Here is a 23,298-nt window from a genome sequence, read left to right as displayed (position 1 = left end):
GGGTCGTTTTGAGTTTGCTTAAATGCTTAGCAGGGCAAAAATGAGATGACATCAAAAAAAATCGGAGCTTGGTCCCGGCGATTCTTGTTTACGTTTCCTTTCTGTTATTTCCCATCCACACTTCAACCTTTTTTATCATGACCAGACGGGGCTAGCGGAGAAGATGGGTGTTTATGCATGAGGACATTCCTGAGAGCATTGAGCGAGAGAGAAGAGGACGAGACAGGGCAATCCAGCTTCCATTTTGATCTGGCACGAATACGTGCCAGGCGGATGGGAGTTTCTTTTTCCTTCTACATATTTTGATCTCCCTCACCTCTTTGACCCGACCAACCCAACGGCGTCTCTGATCCTGTTTTCTCTCGTGGTCTCCTGGAAATAAAGAGCATGTCTGACTACACGTTAAAACGTTCACTCTGCTGTGGTAGTTCGTAGCATCTGGTCTGTAAATATCGGAGTACTGATATACATTAGGGCATCCACCTAAGCAGTAAATTCAATGGAACAGATGGGAGCACATCACTGGAGGTTGGACCCTGAAAACTAGCGGAGCAAGTACCGACGATCAACGTCCCGTTCATCCGTTCTGGTCTGTGCTTGAGGAATATTTCTACATGCGCCAAGTACTCTTTACATCATGAATTGCAAAAGCACCTTAGTCTCCGAGTTCTGTCAATTAACGATAATAAACATATTACACATCTTGAAGCCCTTTCGATTCAACATTTGAATCTCATCTACGTAGGATACGACTTCGGCGGGACTTTGGGAGCGGGAACATATATACTTTCAAGGTTCTCGGCTATCACTCTTGCAGATCATAGCCCTGCAACACATGTGCTTGGCTCAACCACATGTACAGCCAGCATCTCGGCAAACAACATTTTCCAAGAACCGAAGCAATGCTCCGATTCAAGCAATTATGGAGTCGAATCTGATCTGCAATTGATGTTCCTTGGTACTTCCTTTGTGGTTCTTCCGCATCCTCTCGAACCTTGGAACATTTATGTTGCCGACCCCCGCAACCTTCCAAAAAGATGCTGAATTTTAGGACAACTTAAATTTATGCCTAGCTGACGTTATAGTTCAAACCATTGAATGAACCTTGCATGTAAATTTGAAACATGTTGAACCATGCATGCGTGTGATTCGAGTTCTCTAAGACAGGCCTTCTATGGAAACGAGATCATTATATAAATTTATTATACATTTGAAGAACCTGGAGACATAAGAAATATTTAAATGAAAGGACAGATCACAAGCTTACTGAGGCTTGCGATTCTTATAATGAGACATTTCCACCCATCCCTCTGGGTCACCATTGCCGTTCAGAACCGTGTGAGGTGTCTCAGGCTCATCCTCTTCGAATCGAGATAACGAATCACTGGAAGATGAAGAAGATCCCACAGGCTCAGCGGAAGCCGTCACACCCTTGGTAGACGAAATCGAAATAGTAGTCGTGATCATGGGTGCTTCACCGTGCGGGTTCATTGTTCCTCGTACCGTCGACCCATACTGATTATACTGATAGTTGTTCTGCGGACCAGAGCTTCCATGGGACTTGATGAACTTGGTCGTGAAGGGACGGAATAGAGGCCACACGGGTGGAATGGACATTGAAATGAGGACGACCCATTCTTCGACTTCACCCCAGCGGAATAGAGTGCCAACACCATCTGTTTTCATTAGAATGAGATTTGCATTGGTGGGTAGGTTCGTGCTTACATGAAGGGTCATCACTTAGAATGAATTTCGCTGCCCATGTTCGGACGATGGCTGCGGCTCCGGCGAACACACCGACGCCCATGAGGAAACTTAAACCCCATTTGAGTTTGCGATCGATGTGAAGTGGGGCGAGCATGGTAACGGGGATGATGGCGAGGTAGAAATCGGAGACTGCGGCTACTGCACCGACGAAGTAGGTGTAGTGGACAGCGTTCTTGTGGTTGCATAGATCCTGTCGTAAAGGGTCCCATAGTGCTTTTGGTGGGCTGCATTGTAACCAGGCGAGAAGGATTTGGGGAATATTGACAACGATATTGAATACGGCGAGAGCGACAAGACTTTGACGAATTCTGCGGTCTTGAGATACAGTCAGTAAGATCTTCAAGATAAGAGTGGGCCCGAATGGATACGCACTGCCTTGTGCATTCATCTCAATCAAAAACGCGCATACTGCAACCTTTCCGATTGGGATTGCCATGTTGAAGAAGAACACCGTTATCCATGTAAATAGTAAATAGTTGCCCAGTTGCCCAGTTTCCTTGACAACTTCGATCTTATTTCCGAGTCCATGGAGAATAGATATAACACCGAACGTTTGTGTGATAGCAGTGATAAACTACTGGAGTTTAGTATACGGAGTATGCATCAGTAGAAATGTGATAGAGATCATACCCAAGCCACAAGAGACCAGATCAAAGCTGTAGTACCGAATTTGTTCACTCGAAGTCTCACATAGACACGCATGGCCATAAATATGGTTGCAGTTGCCCCAAGGCCTAAGCCCAGGTGTAAATCAGTTGGTCCGCGCCCTCCATACGCAGGGTAATGATCGTGAAGCCCCATGATGGGTATAGGTAAAAAGATCGAAAAGATCGAAAAGATCCAAAAGATCAAGAACCGGGGTATTTGGTCATTTTCAGGGCGCTCGCATAGATGGCAGGCAAAAAAAAGCCGAACCCCGGTTGCGATCGGATCGCGTCCAACGTCCGCAATGGGAGGGAAAAGAGTGGAGCAAGACAAGAGATCCAAAGGCTTGGGTGGCGATTGGAAGCCTATAGATCGATCAAGTGGATCCGGAGCCCGGCGTCGCCTACGGAGATCCAAAGTATTGGGCCACGATTCTCTGGAAAAGCCGAGTTTATGCTTTTTTTCTCATCTCTTCTGACTTAGATCTCAGCCCCAAATTTTGCCATAACCATTCAATCTCGTCTGCCGCGTCAGTTTTCCGTACTTTTGTCCTTATTGTTCTAAATTGTGGAAGTTACAAGCGGCGTCACCTAAGCGAAGTACCAGGAAAGGACAATGGCCGCGGCTAGTGAATGCCCTATCAGCCACAAAAGAATTGTGTGGAGAACGAATCCGGTGTAGTTCATGATACAAGTATGCAATGACATCTCAGAGCCGGGTCTCCGCAATAAACTCTCGCCAGGTTCTACCACATTTCACGTGGATACCGGCGCACTTACCTGAAACGAGCCCGTGCGCCGTCTGGTTCTCGGCCGGAGCATTCGCCGAATTCGAATACGTACATTCAAATATATTAATTGCCGACATCAAAAAAAAACCGCAGCTGACACCATCCCCACTAAATAAAAAATAGATTTCTCGAGGGCCTCGCCATTTATGCAGAGAGCCTCACGTCATTAGTACAGTAAAGAGCCACTATAATTACCCAGAGAGCAACTCTTAAGCGATGATCTATTCATTGTGGATTTGTCGCCCTGGCATGTACCAGAGCATTTATGTAATACAGTATAGCATTACCATGGAATCGGGTGCACCATGTGGTTAATGTTCCTGGGCGCTTAATGAAATATGTTCCCTGCAGCCGGAGTACATGTGGCTTAGTTTCAATTTTATTACCCTACATTAGTGTAAATTATCTGACCACCGGTAATTTCCGTAACTGTCCACCTCATCTCACACCCTATAAAGCCAACCATTTGTTCCCAGACTCCAAAAAGTATCCCCTCAATATTTGAATATGAGCAAAGAAAAAATAAAAAGATACTCCGATAGGGGGAATCGAACCCCCGGCTGTCGTGTGAGAGACGACGATGTTAGCCACTACACCATATCGGATTGTTATTAAATAAAGATTTAAATTTGGCTACTGAATCTAAAAGCCATCATATTGTGTCAAAAACTTCATGGCCGCCGGCTGCACAGCCGCCCCGAAGGCATCTGAGCCTAGCCTCTTACGTATGGTCTAGTGCATGATATTTTCATGGCTGTCGTCGCACCTGCAGGCGTCATCATATTTATCTGCGCTGCGCGCGATGATGCTGCAGAAGTCACAATGCATCGCATGGAATTGCACGCGTCAGGAAAGTGTACTTTACTGGCTTTCTTGGCGTGGGAAAATTATTACTGCTTTCGCTGCAAACTAGTTCAAGTCAGTTGTTTTAGAATTGGGAGGTAAATGTTCAGCAACAGGGTTTGACGATGCGGATTTTGAACAAGCCACAGGAAGGTGTGTGATAAGTGCCCTTATACACAATTAGTAGATTTTCTTCAGTACTAAGCGTATTATTCTCGAAAACCAGAGTCATTTACAAAGGCATTGATTGCCGCAGTGATAGCCCTTGAAGCTCAAGACTTCGCTGGTACGGTGTTACCAGCTGTTACGTAGGAAGAAAGAAGGGCACTGAGCCATGATATAATGGGTAATGAGACTGGATGAAGTAAGAGGTCGGAAGGACCAGGGCTAGAACTAGACCTCGCCAAATGGGCGGGTTGGGTTTCGACCCTTGACCCAAAACCCGCCAAGAGATTAAAATACACGTAACATATACCTGATTACATCACTCTATATCTGGTATTGGTTGTATTTCAACAGTAATACTGTAATATACAGGTAAATGGGTTCTTGGCGGGTTCGCGGGTATTCCTTCGGGTACCCAAAAAAGCAATATGGCGAGGTCTAGCTAGAACTAAGATATCGGTCACGTGCTGGCTCATGATGGGTCACGTGTTGTAACATACGGGTATGTAATGCAGCATATCAAATACGAATAATACACTTTAACACATCTCTGACCTGATGATCCCTACGAATAGCAGTCGGGATTTTTGTGCGACTTGCACTCAAGCTGGCTTTTTTGTGATTTATGTCGCTAAATCGACCCCCACATCTCCAAGTGTGCTGCCAACAGCCGTTGCTTCCCCTATCCACTGGGTTATCTTTTTCAAGTTTGGGATTCGAGACGAAAAAGTACTTAACAAGACTTCAATCTGCTCTCATAGTCAAATATCCGGTCATCCACATAGTCAGGGAGTAAACATATAGATTTTGATAGAAAGCTAATGGTCAAATATTGGTCCCAGAGATCTTAAGCTTTTAAGCCAAAAAGAAAAGAAAGAGAAAAATAAAAAGCTGAATTATTCTACCCCAAGCCATCAATAGCTTTGGTTCGCTTCATGAGACATGAATTGTTCAACAAAGCCTATCATCTTCATAAATCTCATTGCTTTCCATTACGCCCTCTTCAGAACCATACTCATTTGGAATATCTTCATCGTTTTCTCCACGGAGGACATAGTCGCTAGTACTAAATCCCTCCCCACGGTGCGATTGCGCTCTCCATCTCGACCCTTCCTGGCCTGTGAAATGAGCTAAAGCATCATAGGTTCTCCCAGGCGCAAAAGAACGGGAAGCTCCTGGGCGAGCACCTCTTTGAGGTTTACTTTGGCGAATAATCTCACGATCAACCGACCGTGTAGGCGACGGTGTCGATAGTGGATTACTCTATCGGGCCTCTTCATTTCTCAGTGAACTGGTTCGGCTAGTCCCTCTGCGATGCGCTGAGCCTCGTGGAGTATGCACGTAATCATGGCGCTCGAACCTGCGTGATCGAGGGCGATAAATCGGACTTTCATTCCAATGACTTGGGTCATGCTCATCAGCACGCAAACCCCAGGTAGAAGCCGCCTGCGCTTCTGGTTCCCCGATTGCTTCGGTCAGGTACTGATCAAATCGCTTGACTGTATTAGCTACTAGCTGGAAGTGTCGCCAATCAAGCTCCAGATTCGTTGTGTTGCCACTATTCTGCTCTAGTTCATCCGTATTTTTTTCGTCTCAGATTTTACACAAAGGGCTTCCACTGCTCCTCACACCACTCCCAAAATTGTGTCGGATATCCAAGTCCCCCATCCTCGGTCGAAGCCATCGCCCTGATGATATCTCGTCGTGGGCAATCCTCATCCGGTCGGATCCTCCCCCAGGGAATAACATAGGCACCATTCTTCTCAAGGGTGATCTCAGTTGATAAACCAGCGTACAGCTCAGTATACGCCCCAAACTTAGCCTCATGAAGCAACGGGCTAATGAAAAACATAGCAACTACCCCAGTCCCTGCATAGGAGCCCGCATTTAGATTGCCCGGGTTCTGCACCACGCTCACAATACTATCTTGCTCAAGTTGGGATCGTCGGGCCAACTCCCGTCCCAGCATCCAGGTTCCTACCTTCGAGACAGCATAGTTACGAGTGCGATCTTTGGTTCCCTTGTCTAACATAGCGAAATCAATCCCGTTTGCTGGTGAGGCGCCCTCCGCTAAAAAGCTAGAGGTCCACACTACACGAACAGATCCACGAGGTGTCTCAGGCGCTCCTGCGGCTGCCCGTAGCTGCGGTCGTATGAGCTCAGTGAATAGTAAAGTCGCGATACAGTGCATCCCCACTATCGCCTCGAATCCCTGGGCTGTTTTCGCACCGGCTTCTACCAGGTTCGCTCCAGTTCCCGCGTTGTTCCAGAGAACATCGAGCCTTGATTCTTGTTGAGCGAAGGTAGTAGCCGCCCCCTTGACTGATTCTAAGTCGTTGAGGTCGAGATAAAGGAATTTAATCGTGCCGGGCACCTTCGGCGTGGGTTGAGCCTTCATAATGGATTGAATTGCGGTTTCAGCACGCTCCTAGTAGGGAAGTGTGTTAGCTTATTGGTGGGGTCCAGAGCTTAGAGGGCTAAGATTGGTTTGGGGGATTTGTTACTTACCTTAGATCTGGATGCCATATAGATAGTGGCCCCGGAGGCATATAGGATCTTGCATAATTCAAACCCAACGCCGGCATTACCTCCTGTCACAATAAAAACCCGACCCTGCTGTAGAGGCAATTCTTTCTCAGTAAACGCCGCCTTAGGCGGGAACCACTGGGTGCGAAGATTGCGGAGAGAGATGAGCGCCATGATCGGATAAGTGTATTTCTGATGAGTAAAGTAAAAAGAAAACAAAAGCTCGATGATAAGGTAAAGGTAACCTTAATTGTTGAACCTACGGGCGGCGACGTTAAAGAACGCAATTGATCACTTTCTTCCATACGGTATTGTGTTTTCCCTTAAAGCAGAGATCTTAATACTAATTCCATAGAATAAGTCTGCGTGACTATGTCTGTCTCGACGATTTATGTAGATTCTCGGCCCCCGCGGGTGGGGTTGATCTGTTCTTTGTCACCCCTGCACGCTCAGCCTGGTCGCTGACACTGCATACCGCTGCCGAATCAGTGGCTTCCACTTGCAGGGATCATCCGGAGATGAGACCTCCGTCCGGCCGATAACCTGACCAGGTACACGGCTGTTCCCCCGACTCGGGAACTCACTTTTCTTTTGTTTTCAAATAGAACCCACCAGTTGTCATCTATGAATGATAAATGTGAATGATCGCGTGAAACCACCACCTCGTCTCTAGAAACTGGCAGTAATTTTCTCGCGCCCTCTGCCCTACGCATTTACCAAGCTAGAAAAGCCTTCCTTACTAATAATCTTCCGAATAACGAAATAGAACGGATTACGTAGCATATTGGAATGAAGTAAAAGGAGAAAGAAAAAGACTCATATGTGTTTAAAAACCACGCGATTATTGACAAATTCCCGTCTCTCCTCGTCTGTACCTAAGTAGCTTTATGAACTAGTCACTTTTGCTACGATCTTCTCGCAAAGAGCGATAAGCGACGAAGCGTTCAGAATATCTAAGGTAGTTACTAAAGCCCCAAGCTCGGCCCGAAGCCAGTTTCGCACTTCCACAGCAGCTAGGGAATCATTTCCGTAAACAGATAGAGGTCGTCCGGTATCGATGGGATCTGAGAGCCGAAGGACTCTCACAAAGCACTGATTGACTACCTCCACAGTCGCTGCAAGCTGCACTGCGTGATCCGGGGATTTGGATCGAAGCAGCAGCAGCAGCAATGCCTGAACGTCTTTCGAACCACCCGAGCCGCCCTCTCCACCGCCGGCCGCTGTGCGCCCACTGGTGGTGAAGAGACTGGCAAATCGGGCGTCATGCAACAACCGCGAGTTCTCGGGTTGAGGTACCGGGATATTAGTGATCACTTGCGTGTTGGAGAGTATTGATAGCGCATCCGGCTGTTGCTGCAAAATTGAAACATAGAGGATGCGACGCAAAAGACCCTCATCAATACCCACCCAGATGCTGGTGTCCAGCTTCTGCTGCATGCCATCTCTTTCATGGATGTAACCCACATCTTCAATCACTCCGAGGTTGACAGCACAGACCGGTCGGTCTAGGCGATGGCGGTAGCGAAGGAGTGACCTAATTGAATGGTAAAAAGAGTAACAGCTATTAAGTATGTCGGAAATATGTCGGTTGGCCCCTAACACGCTCTCCCTAAAAATGCGTAAGTTGTAGCTAGCTGGGTGATCATTACTCTAATGATGAAGAAGCGACCAGGGTACGTGGTTTACTTATTAATATTATTGTAGATTGCAAACAGCTTCGGAGACATATGCCACTCCGCTCGGATAGATTGGTAATTTCCCCTATGATGATCATTTGATAGTATGTTATATTGTAGACCTAAAAGCAAACATATAACGAACTTTCGGAAGATTAACGAAGGAACGAACGGTCGCGCAAGACATTATAGACGACCGTCTGTCTCAAGAACGCAACCTAATCGCATTCACTTCCCAGCGACTTCATTTTTGACTCTTCGCATGTTTATCAACATCCACATTCCATAATATCAATTTGATCACAAGGCCCTAGCCCGACCGGACAGCATGCCGCCTAATGAACTTGAGCCAGCCTTTCTTGGATTGGAATCACCCTGTGAAGAACATACAATCGACCAAGATCCTGAGAAAGGAGTCGAGCAGGAGCTACCCTCAGATGAGCTTCCTGAGGATTCAGGGACACAGGGTCGGGAAATTCGGGGCATTCGCTGGCTCGTGATCTGTGTTTCGCTTTACATCACTTGTTTCCTGTACGGACTCGATACGACGATCGCTGCCGATGTTCAAGGCCCTGTTATCGCAGCATTTGGTCAGGTCGATCAATTCTCCTGGATTGGAGCCGGTTTTCCATTGGGCTCAGTATGCGTCATTCTCTTGCTCGGTACCCTTTTCAACACTTTCAACATGAAATGGGTCTACATTTCGACCGTGATACTCTTTGAGGTGGGCTCCGCTGTCTGTGGTGCTGCTCCAAACATGAACGCCCTAATTGTTGGCCGTGTCATCGCCGGTGCTGGGGGCAGTGGTATTTACCTCGGATCACTACAATATTTTGCTGCCATGACCGTGGAGAGGGAGCGTGGCCTTTATATGTCTCTCATCGCTGTCTTCTGGGGGCTCGGATGTGTTTTGGGGCCTCTTATCGGTGGCGCATTTGCCGTGTCCTCAGCAACCTGGCGCTGGGCTTTTTATATCAATCTGGTCATCGGTGCTATCTCTGGTCCAGCCTTTATTCTATGCCTCCCACCTATCTGTCTTATGCAAAGCGTCAGCATACGAGATAGGCTAGCTTCCATTGACTTTGTCGGCTTCGTCCTTGGGTCAGGGGTCTGGGTCAGCTTTCTCCTCGCGTTCACAATGCCCGGGGGCCAATGGGCATGGAAAGACGGACGTACAATTGCCACGTTCGTTGTATTTGGTATGGTTTTGGTTATTTATGCCTTGCAGCAATATTTTGCTATCTTTACCACCCCCAGTCAACGCGCATTCCCCGGACATTTGCTGCGAGATCGTACGCAAGTGCTCCTATACGTCGTGACAGCGGCTGGAACGACGTCGGTATTTGTCGTGGTCTACTACCTTCCCATCTACTTCCAATTTGTGAATAATGACGGAGCCCTTATGGCGGCCGTGCGTCTGTTACCTTTTCTCGTCATCGCCGTCGTGTTCAATCTTATCTCGGGGTCGCTTCTCCACTTTATTAAGTTCTACAAAGGCATCTTTCTCATCGCCAGTGTATTTTTGCTAGTCGGCGGTGGTCCCTTGGTGGCTTATTTAAAACCCAGCACAGCGACGGCCACTGTCTATGGCTTGTCAATTCTAGCTGCAGTTGGCAGCGGTCTGTCTATGGTGACTGGCTATACAGTTTCAACGTTGACTACAAAGCCGGAGGACATGAGCGCTGGACTGAAGATGCAAAATATTTCCCAAATTGGTGGCCAGGTTATCGCACTCGCCATCGCGGGACAGATTTACCGTTCGCGAGCCATTACCAACCTGAACTCTGCTCTTTCCGGTCACGGATACTCGTCCCAAGAAATTTGGAGCGCGGTGGCCGGTGCTCAAAGCACGCTGTTTGAGAAGCTGGAGGGTGGAATACGGGATAAAGCAGTCGAGGCTATTTCGCAGGCGATGCAGATGACTTTTGTACTGGTTCCTGTTGCCGGAGGCGTCATGTTCATTGCGGCAATGTTCATGAAGTGGGAGAAGCTTTTCGGACATTCTGTTGCTGTGGGTGGTTAAGCGAGGTAGTCGGGGAAAGTTCTATATAAGAATGCTGTAACAACATACAGTATCTAAGGCAACTCCAAGGCAACTCCAAGGCAACTCCAAGGCAACTAAACCTCATATAAGTTGATAGTGAAGCGGGGAACTGTCTGCTAACCAGCACGCCACTGCGAACCAACCCGCTCTTGAATCTAGTTCGGTCACGGACTAACGGCTTAAAGCCTGACTAAGCACCGAGATTGAGAGATATTAGATAAAGTATTCCTAGGAGCATGTAGCATAGAGTAGTCATACTGATTGGGTGATCAAATAGCGGAAAATCAAAAATACCAATGTTTCAGCAACAGTAATTTACAAATTTACAAATTCTAAGATATAACTTAGTCTAATATCAGTAAGCGTCCAATATGAGTTAGCCAATCAGACATCTTCCCATCTATATGCGACTAATCCGACGACATGTAGTATACTATGTCCATTTATTGGAAAGTCAAGGCTAGAGAGAGGAAAGAAAGGAAGAAAGGGAAGAGTAGTACTCGTATATACCTCTCCCGACAATGACGATAACCAGGTTCACTTGAATTGCGATCATCTATACTCCCAGGGACTTTCAACTATACGATATCATGTGACTATGACGCGGGCTAATTCTATTGGCTGTTCCCGCGACCATCAGAACCGTAAACCAAATTCATACGAGCCACGAAATGATGATTCATAATTCCTGTCGATCTCGTGATTTTAATTCCCTTTATTATTGCTGGCATACCGACCAGCTGACAAAGTTTGTGCAATGTGCCCGTATCCTGAATGATAATAGCTATCATATTTCACCTTCACGAGAGATGATTGGGGCTCCTGGTGACTTTGCTCACTTGCTGAGAAGTATGGGAGTAATGGTAGCCGGTAACTCAACGCCATGGTTACGAACAGCAAATCGAGCGATAGTCGCGGTCGGCCTATCACTAAGCACCAGTTGCCTCGCAATGCGGATTTATACTAAGGCGGCAATAATGAAGAAATTCTGGTGGGATGATGGTGCGTGATTTCTGTTCCGACTTCATGGTGAGGTATTAACCCGCGGCTAGTATGCATTATTGGAGCCTGGGTAAGGCTGACGTTCAAAATTGCACTAAATTGAAATAACTCAATCTCATAACAAAGATGTTATCTGTTGGCACCCAAGCAACCATATTGTGTAAGCCTTGTTTCCATGAAATGCAAATTAACGGATAGCTAACCGGAACTCCTTCATTAGACGGCTATGCTAGTGGTGGTATCGGATACCATATAGTTGATCTGTCTCTGCCAACTATCAAAATATTGCTGAAGGTATCGATCCTATGCCTCGCTCTACTATCAATTTTGAGGAGCTAATCTTGGACCTGTTACTGCGGAAGGTCGTCTTAGCGGCAGCAATTATTTACATTCCCTGCCTTGCATTTGCAAAATTGGCATTGCTTATGCTGTACTTCAGGCTACTCAACACAATACAAGCCTGGAGGAACACTATCTACATCCTCGCCTTTATCATCTCTGCGTATAGTATAGCCCTACCTCTGAGTCTTATGTTTGCATGCAGCCCTATCCAAAAAGGTTGGGACATTACAATTACCTGGGGCTCTTGCATCAACAGACCAGCCTTGTATCTCGCAACAGCTATCACAAATACTATCAGCGACTTGGTTCTAATATCTATCCCCGTTTGGGTGGTACGGGGACTCCGGATGCGTCTCTTACCCAAGTTAGGAGTGATATTTATGCTTGGTATCGGGTGCCTGTAAGTACTTCCTATTGTCTATCCTGGATCGAAAAAAGTAAGCTGTGGAAAAATGTAGGATCTTATGCTAATATGAGACTCTTTCAAGAACCATCGTCACGAGTATCCTACGATTGGCAACTCTATGGCCTTTGGTAACATCACCAGACTTATCTTACAAAATCGCTCTAGCCAGCATATTCATGTAAGTTATCAAGATTTTTCTATCTTCACAGAGAGGAATAACGAAAATTAACATCTTACATAGCAACATCGAAGCCAATTTCATCATCATATGTGGTTCTCTTCCCTACCTCCGTCAATTCGCGCGCTATTATTCAGCGAACCCATTTCCTGGCTCTTGGATCTTCAAATACATACACAAGTCCTCTTCACAATCCACGTCAGATAGGACATGTCAAGAGGCGTGATTAGTCAATTTAAATCACATATAGCGTCCTAATTTGACGACAGTGAAACACTCCTGATCCTTCAATTTATTGATATGAAAGTCTGCACGTATATTGAGAAGCCAGCTTTCTTGAACGGGTTGAACTAGTATAAATATCAATGCACATAATATTTGCTTGTCATCCCTACTTCGAGCAGCATATCCCACTACTGTTCATGTGGGCCATATTGAGGTGGAATTTTAGGCCAGTGATCTATACCATCCAAGATTGCAAGCCTTGGGAAAGAAATTAGCAAATGTCATTCATGAGGGAATTCTAGGATTCATCGCTTACCCCATTCCACCGGTCAAATGAGGATCGATATGGCAGTGCAGCAAGAAGGCCTATCAGGTTAGTAATGCGAGCTAAATAATATGCAAGGAAGTTCTTCATACCCCTGGATTTTTTACTACAAGAAAACGGTGTTAGCTGTAAATCCTAGAGTCACATTATCTTCCAGGCAGCTTGGAATACATACCATGATAGCGAACAGCCAGCCAGCTTTGACCCTGGTAAGCTGGAAGCGTTGTAAATGTATCTAAAAGTTAGATAACTTAGTATCAGAGCTGTGAATATTCTAGCTATTAGTTCACTTACCTCTCATTGGAGGATTAATCAGGTTGAAACTTTCTGGAACAGCCTTTGAAGCCTCTGCCACCGAAGTCCAATTGAAGGCGCCGGTGCCGGAACCCTACAAGTCAAGATAAGTATCCAAGTTGCATTAGAATTGGATGCTGTTGGTATCAGACTCACGAGAACATATACCCGATTAGAATGCTTATGAAGAGGGTGACTGGGTTGGAGTGTAGATTTCTCTCCCGACATATCAAAAATAATGTCGACCCAGGTATTGTTCTTTGTAGAAATAACCAAGGGGCTCTTGGATGCGGCCACGGGATCCCACAAAAATGGCTTCGTTGCCTCCAAGGCCAAAGAAAATGAGTGATTCCCGTTTAGGGACCATTCCCAAGCGTGCTGAATACGACCAGCAGTGAGGATGTAGGTCTCATCTGGGTTTGCCTTTGGCTGACTTGGGGAAAGCATTTGAATTTTGGTTTCATCGAATGAGATAACATCTTTGCTCGTGCTGACACCGCCGTAGTTGATCGATGGAGTTGACTTGACAGAGGGATCTCCGTTCAAGTACGAAAGACTGGCAAAGCCTGCAATTTTTTGATTGAATCCTGAGTTTGCCACGGTGATTGGATAGTTGCCGGGTAACTGGTTCAGCTTAATTAAGCAAGAATATCGGCCGCCGTTGTTGATTGTCAGTGCCTGCACGGCGCTCAGTCAGTAAAGTCTAATAAGAAATTGTTGAGCTAGTCAAAACATAACATACGTCAACCTTGGTGGGCTTTATGTATAGTCCATCAATTTCATAAACCCAAAGAGAATGATTGTTGATCGAAACTTTCGAAGAGTTTTATTAGTGGTCATTCGGAGACGTGGGTAAGAGCAGAAACAAACCGATCAAAGCTGAAATTGACGCAGACCCAATGAAATTGAGACTTGCCCATCCATTCAGTGGATCGACATTGATAATCTCTTCGGTGGCATTTGTAGCGGTGCATTCGTCAAACAAATATGGTGGCACGTCACTAAAGTGGTGTGGAAAATCTGTTTGTGCGTAGGTGTTTGACAAGGGAAGGCAGCTTCAATTACCAGTCAGTGACTCTGATCGTATATCAACTCCTCTATTACTTGGGTACACCGTGTACTTTTCCTTTCCCCCTCCTTCTCCTTTCACATCCCTTTGAGATAGGTTGGGAGATATGGTAGGAGACAGGGTAGGTAACTGGTGTAGGAGGCATAGTAGAAAATTCTTTGCTCTAGGTGCCGCGCAAAAATGCGTAGTTCCATAAGATCGGCTTACCCTTTGGCTGTATAATTTTTCCCTTGAAGCACTGATTTTATATAGGCCGGAACCATATCAGTCAATGCCCCAGGATTTCTGCAATTGACTTTTCCCTTTCCGTTGATCAAAATAGAATCCGCACATCTTGAACTCGTTAGATTCAACGTGATCATAATGCCTCACATGCACTTACAGGGGATCGATATCGGCCTTGATTGAAATATCTCGTAGCTTTTCCGAGCTTTGGTGGAACCAGTCAGAGAGCATGACCAAGATGGGGGATCTGATAGCGTTGTATATCTGAACTTGGTGCAAAGTATCATTGGTAATCGTGCCGGCCAAGTTCTCAGCAATTTCTCGAGGTCTAACAAAAATAGGGCCATAAAAGCCATCCATGATCTGCCCAGCAGAATGGGAGTGATACCTTCATATGATTAGTTGATCTTAATTTGAGTCCGATCTTGAGGACATACCAATATGTTCCATGTTGCTGAACTTTGAATGCGTAAAAAAATCTTCCCCCGGGAGGAATCAGCTTTTGGGACACTCCTGGCACGCCATCAGACCATGGACTTCCGAGCTGTCTAGTCCTCTTTTAGTGATGAGATGGGCATATCCAGGAAAGTGCTGTCTTACTCAATACCGTGATAGTGTATTGTTGTGTTAAAAGGCATGAAGTTATTCACAGTCACTTCAACATTATCCCCCTCATCCAAAATGAGTGGAGGACCAGGAAATTGGCCATTGATCAAGGTTTGTTGACGTTTCACTCCATCCGCCGCCCAAGATCCCCACGTGGCATTGAGCTCGAATCGCTTCGTTTGTGGAATCCAGCCTGCAGCTGAGGAACCTTCGGGAAGATGAACAGCAAGACTAGCACTGAGTCCAAAAAGGGACAGCAATGCAACTGGCTTCATCTCTGCTTTCTTACCGAGAAAATTTGTTTACAAAAGTTCTAATCAGGGGGAGAAAGTTCTATTAAATCTACACACATAACGTGCCTTGCAAGAATCCAGGGGCACTTATCCGATGAATCCATTCCTATATGTCAATAGTTCCAAAACCCTTAAAGAAGCGGTCAACCGGCAAATCGCGGTTGTGGCTGCCCTAAGGCTGCACTAGTCAGGGGGACTGTGATTTATCCATTTGTGCATCATCTTACCAGGGCCAGGAACATCAAATAGGTTCCTCCAAAATTATCCATATTTACTTATCGGACCCACTTTCCTTTGCAGATCCCTCGAAGTATCCTTGAGGCCCCGGCGATCGGTGTTCGGCATTACGGAAGTGGTGCATGAGTCCAGGTCTCTTTAGAGATGCAAGGGGTAACGTTGAGTCATGTATTTACCCGGCTTAGTTCCCCAGGAGCTCACGGAGGCACATGGCAAGCCCTTGTGTCCTCAGATAATTCACTAACCAACGTCACAAGTACACTCGGAAGGTTCCAGCAACTGATTCACACCTGGGCAAACCCATAGGATGGGTTCATCTATTTTGATGCCAACAAGTGCTTTCGTCGTTTGGGACGCATGAACTAATTAGTCTTGGAGCTGTGATTTGCCGAGAAGGGTGATTGAGCTGATATTAGAGAGAGGATAAGCTATGAATGGTCTAAGCCTGAACGGGACGAGAGCGCTGGGTCGGGGTCATGTGACCAGGGAGCTCCAGCCATTAATAAGTGGATGACTGATCAATCACCTGATTGGTCTTTGTTTTGGCATTTCGCTTTTCCGTAGTTAGCAGGTCCTGTACGGAGTACTTGGTCATTCTATCACCCCAACGTACCCGCTATCTTCTATTCTGGTTTAGCTCGCGGCGATGTCCGCTAAGGACTGTCCCTGCATACTACGTGATGAACACATGGTTTCCTCGTACAAGCTTCATTGAGCAGTATGAGTACTTAGTTGGGCATCAACGGAATTTCTTTTTCATTTCTGTGAGATAAAGGGAGATATAAGAAAAGCACTTGAATGAAAAGTTTTTAGCTCGGCATAAATGACTAGATTTTTTGGGGAAAGGCTGGATCAGCCATCGGTTCTAACCGTAAATAGATTGGCAAGATGATTCCTGGACCAGTCTATTGATTTACAAGGTTTCGCCTTTGATGTCAACGCCACCCAATTCCCTCGATCACTTAATCTATATATTCTCTCTGCACTTTTGATTTAGTTTCTTAGAACGTCCATTCATTTGACCCGCTTTGCCTGTGTTCTTTCTAGGTTATACGAGCATGGGTCAATCTCGGTCCTGGTCCAGGTCTCTGATCCTGTTCGCACTCTTTCAAAGAGGACTGGGCGGCATCATCAACAAAATCCCACCGAAGACTCCGGCTGCCTCTACGTCTCTAACTACTCTCACCTCAATCGTCTCTGAGACTGTTACAAGCACGATCACCAGTATCATTCCAGTCACTACTACCCAGGCTACATGTACCCCTGGGACTGCTCTTACCGTTTTAAATCCCGTCAATACTGTGTGGTTTAGTAAAAATTACTACTGGCAGGAGCAGACTTCGTCCGTCTCACTTGCCGGCACCGAATATGTGATTTATCCTGCCGGAGGCCCCGAACTGTGTGCTATAGAGTGCAATGTCATGAGGGATTGTGTAGGCATCAACTACAATGGTCTTGTTCATGTATGCACGATGTTGAATACCGTCACGGCAACGTTTGCCGTCAGCAGCACGAGCTTTGCAGTGATTGAAAAATTCACCACCAACCCGTGTCTTACTACTCAAGTCGAATCTTCTACTCAGCTATCAACTGCAACAACGGTGGTTGAATATACGACGACCGTCATCTCGACTGTTACTATTTCCACCAGCAGCGCGTCTTCATACGCCGTTGCTACAAGCACAGTGCCCTCTTCCACTGCCACGACCCCTACTGCTTCAACATGCGTCGTTTCCGCAATTCCAACGAGTACCACCTGTGTTGATGGATACTATCGAGATGATAGCTACTATTATCAAGTCATCTGCGAGGATACTGATTCAGGCTATGCGGGATTTGCCATCCCCAATTCTCCCCAGGATGACATATGGGCCTGTATCCAGGTCTGTACGGAGTACGCAGATCTGTGTGTTGGAACCTTTTGGTATGAAGGAATGTGCTACTCTCCAAGCTCGTATCTCAATTATCATTACGATTATGATCCCAATGATCCGTATGACAATGTGATTCAATACATTGCTATGCGGTTAGATGGCAATCCTTGCTCAGCATCGAGCACCAGCGCCGTCCCAACCTCTTCAGCTATCGCCTCTTCCGCAGCTGCTGCATCAACCCCTTCTCTCACGTCCACCAAGGTTGTGTCTTCTTTCACCATCGTGACACCAAGCTCTGTCGCTGTAGCATCCTCAGCTTCATTGTTGCAAAGTTCATCCGCTCCTCTTACCAGAAGCTCTCCCAGTCCAACACCGTCTCGTTCTGTTCCGTCTTCCTCCATTTCATTCTCGACAGTGGCTGTATCTGTCCCCGAACACAGTTCGTCTGTGCCTGCGTCTGTACACTCAGCTTCTGTGCGCGTATCCTCTATTCCTATGCACTCATCTTCCGTACACTCGTCATCTGTGCCCGCCTCTGCACCTGCGTCCTCTGCACCTGAGTCTTCTGCACCCGTGTCATCTTCGCCTGCTCAGTCCTCCACCTCAACTACAGATACCATTGCGTTCGAGACTGGGCAGACTTCCATGCAAACCACTGCACCTGCTCCGTCTCAGTTCACCACGTCAACAGTCTTCAGTACTGAAGTATACACTGTGACTGCCTGTCCTCCGTCGGTTACAGACTGTCCCGCATCAGCAAAGACCACTTATTACACTACCAAAACCGTTGCTGCCTACACCACTATCTGCCCTATCACCGCCGCAGAGTCTGAGACTGGTGCCGCACCCACAAGCTTAATTGGAACCACCGGACACCCTGAAAGCTTCACTACATCTACAATTTACACCACCCAAGTATATCCTACCGAAGTATGCCCCTCGTCAATGAAAAACTGTGCCGAATCACAAAAGACTACATCACTGGTTACTGATATCGTGACTGTCTACACCACCATCTGTCCTATCACCGCTGATAAGTCCGAGATTGGGGCTGCACCCACAAGCTTGATCAAACCGACTGGACAACCTGAAAGCTTCACTACCTCTACAGTTTACACCACCCAGTTGTATCCTACTACTGTCTGCCCCTCATCAATCGCTAATTGCGCTAAATCCCAAAAGATTACATCAGTGGCCACTGAGACTGTAGTAGCATATGTGACAGTCTGCCCTGTTTCCGACGCGGAGACTGCCTCGGCTGCTTTCACTGAGGCCCTTTCTCCCGGCCAAGAATCTACCGCCACCCTTACAACTGTTACTTATATCACAAAGCCCATCACTATGACTACAGATTATAAGACGGTTCATGGCACATCAACTTTCGAGACAACAGCAACCTACCTCAGCAGCATGATCATCCCAGTGACCACGACAGTTGTTGTCGTGGATACCGAAACAATCAGCGCTTCGAAGGAAACTCCCAACTCTCAAACCAGTGGATCTGGCGCTGGCGCTGAATCCTACTATTCCTCAGTGACGATCCCTTCCACAACCGCCGCATCATCTTCGGCATTCGTTTATTCAGCTACTGGGGCCGTTCAGAATGGCTCATCCGCGACTTTCAGCTCCTCATCTGGCACATCTGCTACTACTTCCCTATACACTGGTAGTGCATCCAAGACGACTATTTGAAGCTCAGTCTCTCTCTTCGTCTTGACTGTCACTGGTTTCTTTGCTCTGTAATATTCATACAGTGCCAACTACATGTTTTCGGATTTGTGAGGGCGAGTTTTCTTCTTGGTCATGTAGTAAATAATTAACATTTATGAATAATATAATTTTTGGCGCTCAAAGTCTCGTGCTAAGCTGGTAATAATATTATACTTGACAACACACTGAGGGAGTTTGGAAAAAGAAAAGGTCGAAAATGAGGCTGGTTACAAATATTAAAATCACCATGGTAGTGATGCGATGATATTTTCTGTATGTGGTATCTATCCTGGAGTAGGCGTGAATGACAAAAATTTGAATATCTGAAGAGATCGGTAGTCTCTTAGTGGTTCAGGTAAGATCAGAACCTTCCCGTTCGATGCACAAAACCGTTGGAATAGCAATCAATAGGCTACCAGTAGTTAGACCCCAGTTCATAGCGAATTGAGTCATGGCACTGATTCCCTCAGCATTTATTCTCCAAGCCATCGCACCACCTGCTGGCTTCAATGCTGAATATGCTCCAACAATGACGGCATTTACCACAGGATCGCGAGAGCGAGCTCCCATAATCCAGTAGCAGAATGACTGCCAGAACGAATCATAAGCGCCATAGAAGAAATAGAGAAACATAGGTCCGAGATATTCACTTCCGGCTTTGTAATCGATATCCTGCTTTAACCCTTGTTTTAATCGCAGGTTATCCCAGACTTGGAAACTATAACCCCCTCCCCAGATCGCCATCCCGGTGACAAATAGTATACTCCAGCCAATCTTGGCCCGCGTGCGGCGATTGAAAATTTGAAGGTCCAGGATGGAACCCATCAGAAGCCCGCCCACCATTTGTGCGATCCAGTAGAGGGCGCCATTAAGAGCGCGTGTGCGGAGGTTGAATGTCATGCCATTGACAGCATTCTGTTGATAGGAGTAAAACACATTTGCGGTGTAGAACATGGGATAAAGACACATGTTTTTCCAGTTGAAAACAATTTGCAAGGTCTCCACTGCAGTTCTCTTGAGGTTCGTCCAATTGATAGCCTTGGAGTCCTGATTGATACGATTGCCGTGATAGTGGTCCGAAAGATGTTCCGTTGAACAGATAAACACCGATAAAAGCCACCCGAAGAGCATGACAACAATGTAAGCCACATAAGTCGAGTCTGTCACGGTGCCAGATTTGGAGTGGTAGTTAAGACCAAAACTGGCCAGCGAGCCAATGGTTGCGCCGAGGTTGAATATGACCCAGAAAATCCCGATGGCTCTACCACGCGTGTTATCGTTCGTATAGGTAACCATGATGGTTCCTTGCGCGACCCAAAAGAAGGCCGCTCCTAGACCTAGGATCGCTCCAGCGGCGATCACAAAAGGGCTGCCATTTGTGGTGCGGTCGGAATTCAATAGTGCTCCGGCATAGAGAGCGTAGGTCCACCCGCCAATGAGAAGAGACAAGCGCGGTCCCAGATATTTGTAAAAGGAGCCCAAAAGCAAGGCAGCTCCCGCTGTGCATGCATGGGTTGCGACGTTTGAATTGGCGGAAGTTGTACTGTCGACTTGGCCCGACCCTCCCATTCCGGTGAGGGCATTATACATGCCAGGGTTGCAAAAGGCAATGAACGAGACGAGGACGATTTGAAACCATGGTTCATGGCGGATTCTGGTAAAAATATTTTGGTGTTTAGGTGGGTGAAGGTCGGGATCATGAGCGGAAACGCTCTCTTGTGCCTCCTTGGTGGCCATGGGGATGGAAGTACAGCTCGAGATGAATTTCTGTTAAAATGACCTAGGTGAGTATATATAGACATGGAAAGCGTGACCATCCACAATCTGGAGTGTTTTGGACAAGCGGATCTCGGCACACCGAGATCCGCTCTCACGGAAGTGACCGAGACGCAGAAACCCACTTAGACGTATTGTTGATTTTAATTCTACATAAGAGCATCGCTTAAAAGCTCGGTTGCACTCCTGGCAGGTTTTGGTGAAAGCCACATTTTACTTACGCCATGACGCCTTCAGATTGCGTACAACTGGATCAGCTTCAGACTGAGGAGCGCAGTGACACACACTCAATCGATTCTTTAGATACTTTGGAGCTCTGCATTGAGTTTAATCATGAGGAGTCGCGAGTGTCTACCGCTGTGGCGTGCTGTGTTCCGGAAATTGCATCGTTTGTCGACGACTTAGTGCCTCGGCTTCGCACAGGTGGAAGATTAATCTTCGTGGGAGCTGGTAACAGCGGTCGAGTCGCGATGATGGAATGTACTGAGATCCCGGTCACATTTTCAACTTATGAGGGGCAATTTATTGCTCTTGTGGCAGGGGGTGAAAAAACCGCAGCGAAAGCACAGGAGGGAGCGGAGGATGTCGCAGAAGATGGGATTGCGCAGCTCGAAGCTTTCAACCTTACTATCAACGATACTGTTCTCGGTATTTCAGCATCGGGCCGGACACCCTTTGTTCTTGGAGCTCTCAAATTCGCGATTCAAGCCGGGGCATTGACGGCAAGCATCACGAACACATCACCATCCTCGATTGGTGGCCTGGGAATCAAACATTCACTGGTTGCCCTGGTGGGCCCAGAATTTATCGCAGGAAGTACTCGACTCAAGGCTGGGACTGCTGCCAAGCAAATCCTGAACATGATCAGTACTTGTTCAATGATGAAGCTTGGGAAGACATATAGAGGCCTGATGATTGACCTTCGAGTTGGAAATTACAAGCTTCAAGCTCGAGGTCGAAGAATCCTGCGTCAGGTCTGCAAAGATATTCTGGAAATTCATTCAGAAAGAGGACTTGTCCTTCCACCTCAGATCCTACAAAACTTTCATCAAATACAAAACGACGATGCAGCAAACATTTTGATTGGTAGATGCGATGGAAGCGTGAAACTTGCCTGTGCTGTGGCTTTTACGAATCTTTCTCCAATTGAAGCAAATATTCAGCTTTACAAACTCGATGGTAACTTCCAGGCCTTTGTTGCAAACCATATAATTCCGACTTATATTCATGACAACAATGCTTCACTTGAAGCAGATGGCGATGATCAAGAATATTTTCTAGCTATCGATGGAGGGGGGACCAAATGCGCCGTATCGATTGCCACCAAGTTTGGTATTGTCTCTCGTGGCTATGCCGGGGCCTGCAACTTCAATACTGTGGCTACAGAGGAGCTCATGAGTCAAATCAAAAAAGCCACGATAGAAGCTGTGAAGCTTTTACCGCAGAGGCCACATTATAACCTCAGGAATGTCCCGCGATTCAGCAAAGTATGGGCCGGAATCGCAGGCGTGCATCATGCCGAGCGGTTGAACATTCTCATCAATGGTCTTGAAAAGGCCTTCGGCGTTTCTATTGAGAATGATACGCTTCGGTTGACAAGTGACAGTGCACTCCTTGGCGCATGCATCGAGGTTGATGCTTCTATCCAAACAGGCATCAGTCTCATATCAGGAACAGGTTCCGTGGCAACTGCTTTCAAGAAGGACAGCAACGGCCATGTCGTCGAAGTCCGGCGAGCAGGCGGATGGGGCCATCTCATTGGAGACGATGGAAGTGCATTTCATATTGGGAAACAAGCTTTACAAGCCCTGTTGACAAGCAATGAGATCAGCGAAGCTGTTGATAGGAGCTGTTTGAGTGAAATGGAGCGGGAGATCTTGACTCACCTCGGTTGCACGAATGCCGTGTTGTCTCGTCTTCTTTATTCGGGAAAGAACCCGAAGAAAGAAATCAGTGGCCTAGCAAAGATTGTGACAAAACTTGCGTTCCGCAGCGAAAATCCTGATCTGCAGGCTCTTGATATTTTGAATTCAGCAGCTCGCTCGCTAGCTCGGCTCATTCAGCCGCTTATCATTTCCTGCCCTCCAACCAGCAGCGTGTTGATTCTTTCTGGGGCATTAATGGGCCTGTCAAAATTTCGATCATTGATTCATGAGCAGCTTTCTCTGGCTAATATTCCTTCTTTTAAAGAAATGATTTTTATAGAGAGTGCATCCGACTCTGGTGCAGAGCTTCTGGCTACACAAGCGGCCTAGTGATTTTATACTTGATTCTTTTCAG

The 23,298-nt window shown here is 46.6% G+C and overlaps 8 protein-coding genes across 8 annotated transcripts; 3 read left to right on the top strand and 5 right to left on the bottom strand.

The window, feature by feature from the left end:
- Window positions 1-1,263: 1,263 nt before the first annotated feature.
- On the bottom strand, window positions 1,264-2,568 carry N7520_011629 (uncharacterized protein; the record flags this gene model as incomplete). Its single annotated transcript, XM_057145562.1, has 3 exons — window positions 1,264-1,676; window positions 1,726-2,341; window positions 2,398-2,568. The coding sequence occupies 3 exons, from the start codon at window positions 2,566-2,568 to the stop codon at window positions 1,264-1,266; spliced, it is 1,200 nt and encodes a 399-aa protein (XP_056991316.1).
- A 3,242-nt stretch (window positions 2,569-5,810) lies between these two features.
- N7520_011628 (Short-chain dehydrogenase/reductase SDR) lies at window positions 5,811-6,910 on the bottom strand (the record flags this gene model as incomplete). Its single annotated transcript, XM_057145561.1, has 2 exons — window positions 5,811-6,638; window positions 6,719-6,910. The coding sequence occupies 2 exons, from the start codon at window positions 6,908-6,910 to the stop codon at window positions 5,811-5,813; spliced, it is 1,020 nt and encodes a 339-aa protein (XP_056991315.1).
- A 711-nt stretch (window positions 6,911-7,621) lies between these two features.
- N7520_011627 (acyl carrier protein) lies at window positions 7,622-8,173 on the bottom strand (the record flags this gene model as incomplete). The annotated part of the gene is made up of 1 exon (XM_057145560.1): window positions 7,622-8,173. One exon carries the CDS (start codon window positions 8,171-8,173, stop codon window positions 7,622-7,624), a length of 552 nt encoding a protein of 183 aa, XP_056991314.1.
- A 567-nt stretch (window positions 8,174-8,740) lies between these two features.
- N7520_011626 (uncharacterized protein) lies at window positions 8,741-10,435 on the top strand (the record flags this gene model as incomplete). Its single annotated transcript, XM_057145559.1, has 1 exon — window positions 8,741-10,435. One exon carries the CDS (start codon window positions 8,741-8,743, stop codon window positions 10,433-10,435), a length of 1,695 nt encoding a protein of 564 aa, XP_056991313.1.
- A 2,605-nt stretch (window positions 10,436-13,040) lies between these two features.
- On the bottom strand, window positions 13,041-15,403 carry N7520_011625 (uncharacterized protein; the record flags this gene model as incomplete). The annotated part of the gene is made up of 9 exons (XM_057145558.1): window positions 13,041-13,060; window positions 13,110-13,169; window positions 13,229-13,322; window positions 13,385-13,906; window positions 13,971-14,041; window positions 14,099-14,229; window positions 14,680-14,910; window positions 14,960-15,070; window positions 15,123-15,403. 9 exons carry the CDS (start codon window positions 15,401-15,403, stop codon window positions 13,041-13,043), a joined length of 1,521 nt encoding a protein of 506 aa, XP_056991312.1.
- A 1,313-nt stretch (window positions 15,404-16,716) lies between these two features.
- N7520_011624 (uncharacterized protein) lies at window positions 16,717-19,224 on the top strand (the record flags this gene model as incomplete). Its single annotated transcript, XM_057145557.1, has 1 exon — window positions 16,717-19,224. One exon carries the CDS (start codon window positions 16,717-16,719, stop codon window positions 19,222-19,224), a length of 2,508 nt encoding a protein of 835 aa, XP_056991311.1.
- Window positions 19,225-19,593: 369 nt separating this feature from the next.
- On the bottom strand, window positions 19,594-20,979 carry N7520_011623 (uncharacterized protein; the record flags this gene model as incomplete). The annotated part of the gene is made up of 1 exon (XM_057145556.1): window positions 19,594-20,979. One exon carries the CDS (start codon window positions 20,977-20,979, stop codon window positions 19,594-19,596), a length of 1,386 nt encoding a protein of 461 aa, XP_056991310.1.
- Window positions 20,980-21,242: 263 nt separating this feature from the next.
- On the top strand, window positions 21,243-23,273 carry N7520_011622 (uncharacterized protein; the record flags this gene model as incomplete). The annotated part of the gene is made up of 1 exon (XM_057145555.1): window positions 21,243-23,273. The coding sequence occupies one exon, from the start codon at window positions 21,243-21,245 to the stop codon at window positions 23,271-23,273; it is 2,031 nt and encodes a 676-aa protein (XP_056991309.1).
- Between the last annotated feature and the right edge of the window lie 25 nt (window positions 23,274-23,298).

This window comes from Penicillium odoratum (genome assembly GCF_028828045.1).
Source record: "Penicillium odoratum strain IBT 22623 chromosome Unknown utg000008l_segment0_segment0, whole genome shotgun sequence".
NCBI lineage: Eukaryota > Fungi > Ascomycota > Eurotiomycetes > Eurotiales > Aspergillaceae > Penicillium > Penicillium odoratum.
This window is presented reverse-complemented; position numbering and strand designations above follow the sequence as displayed.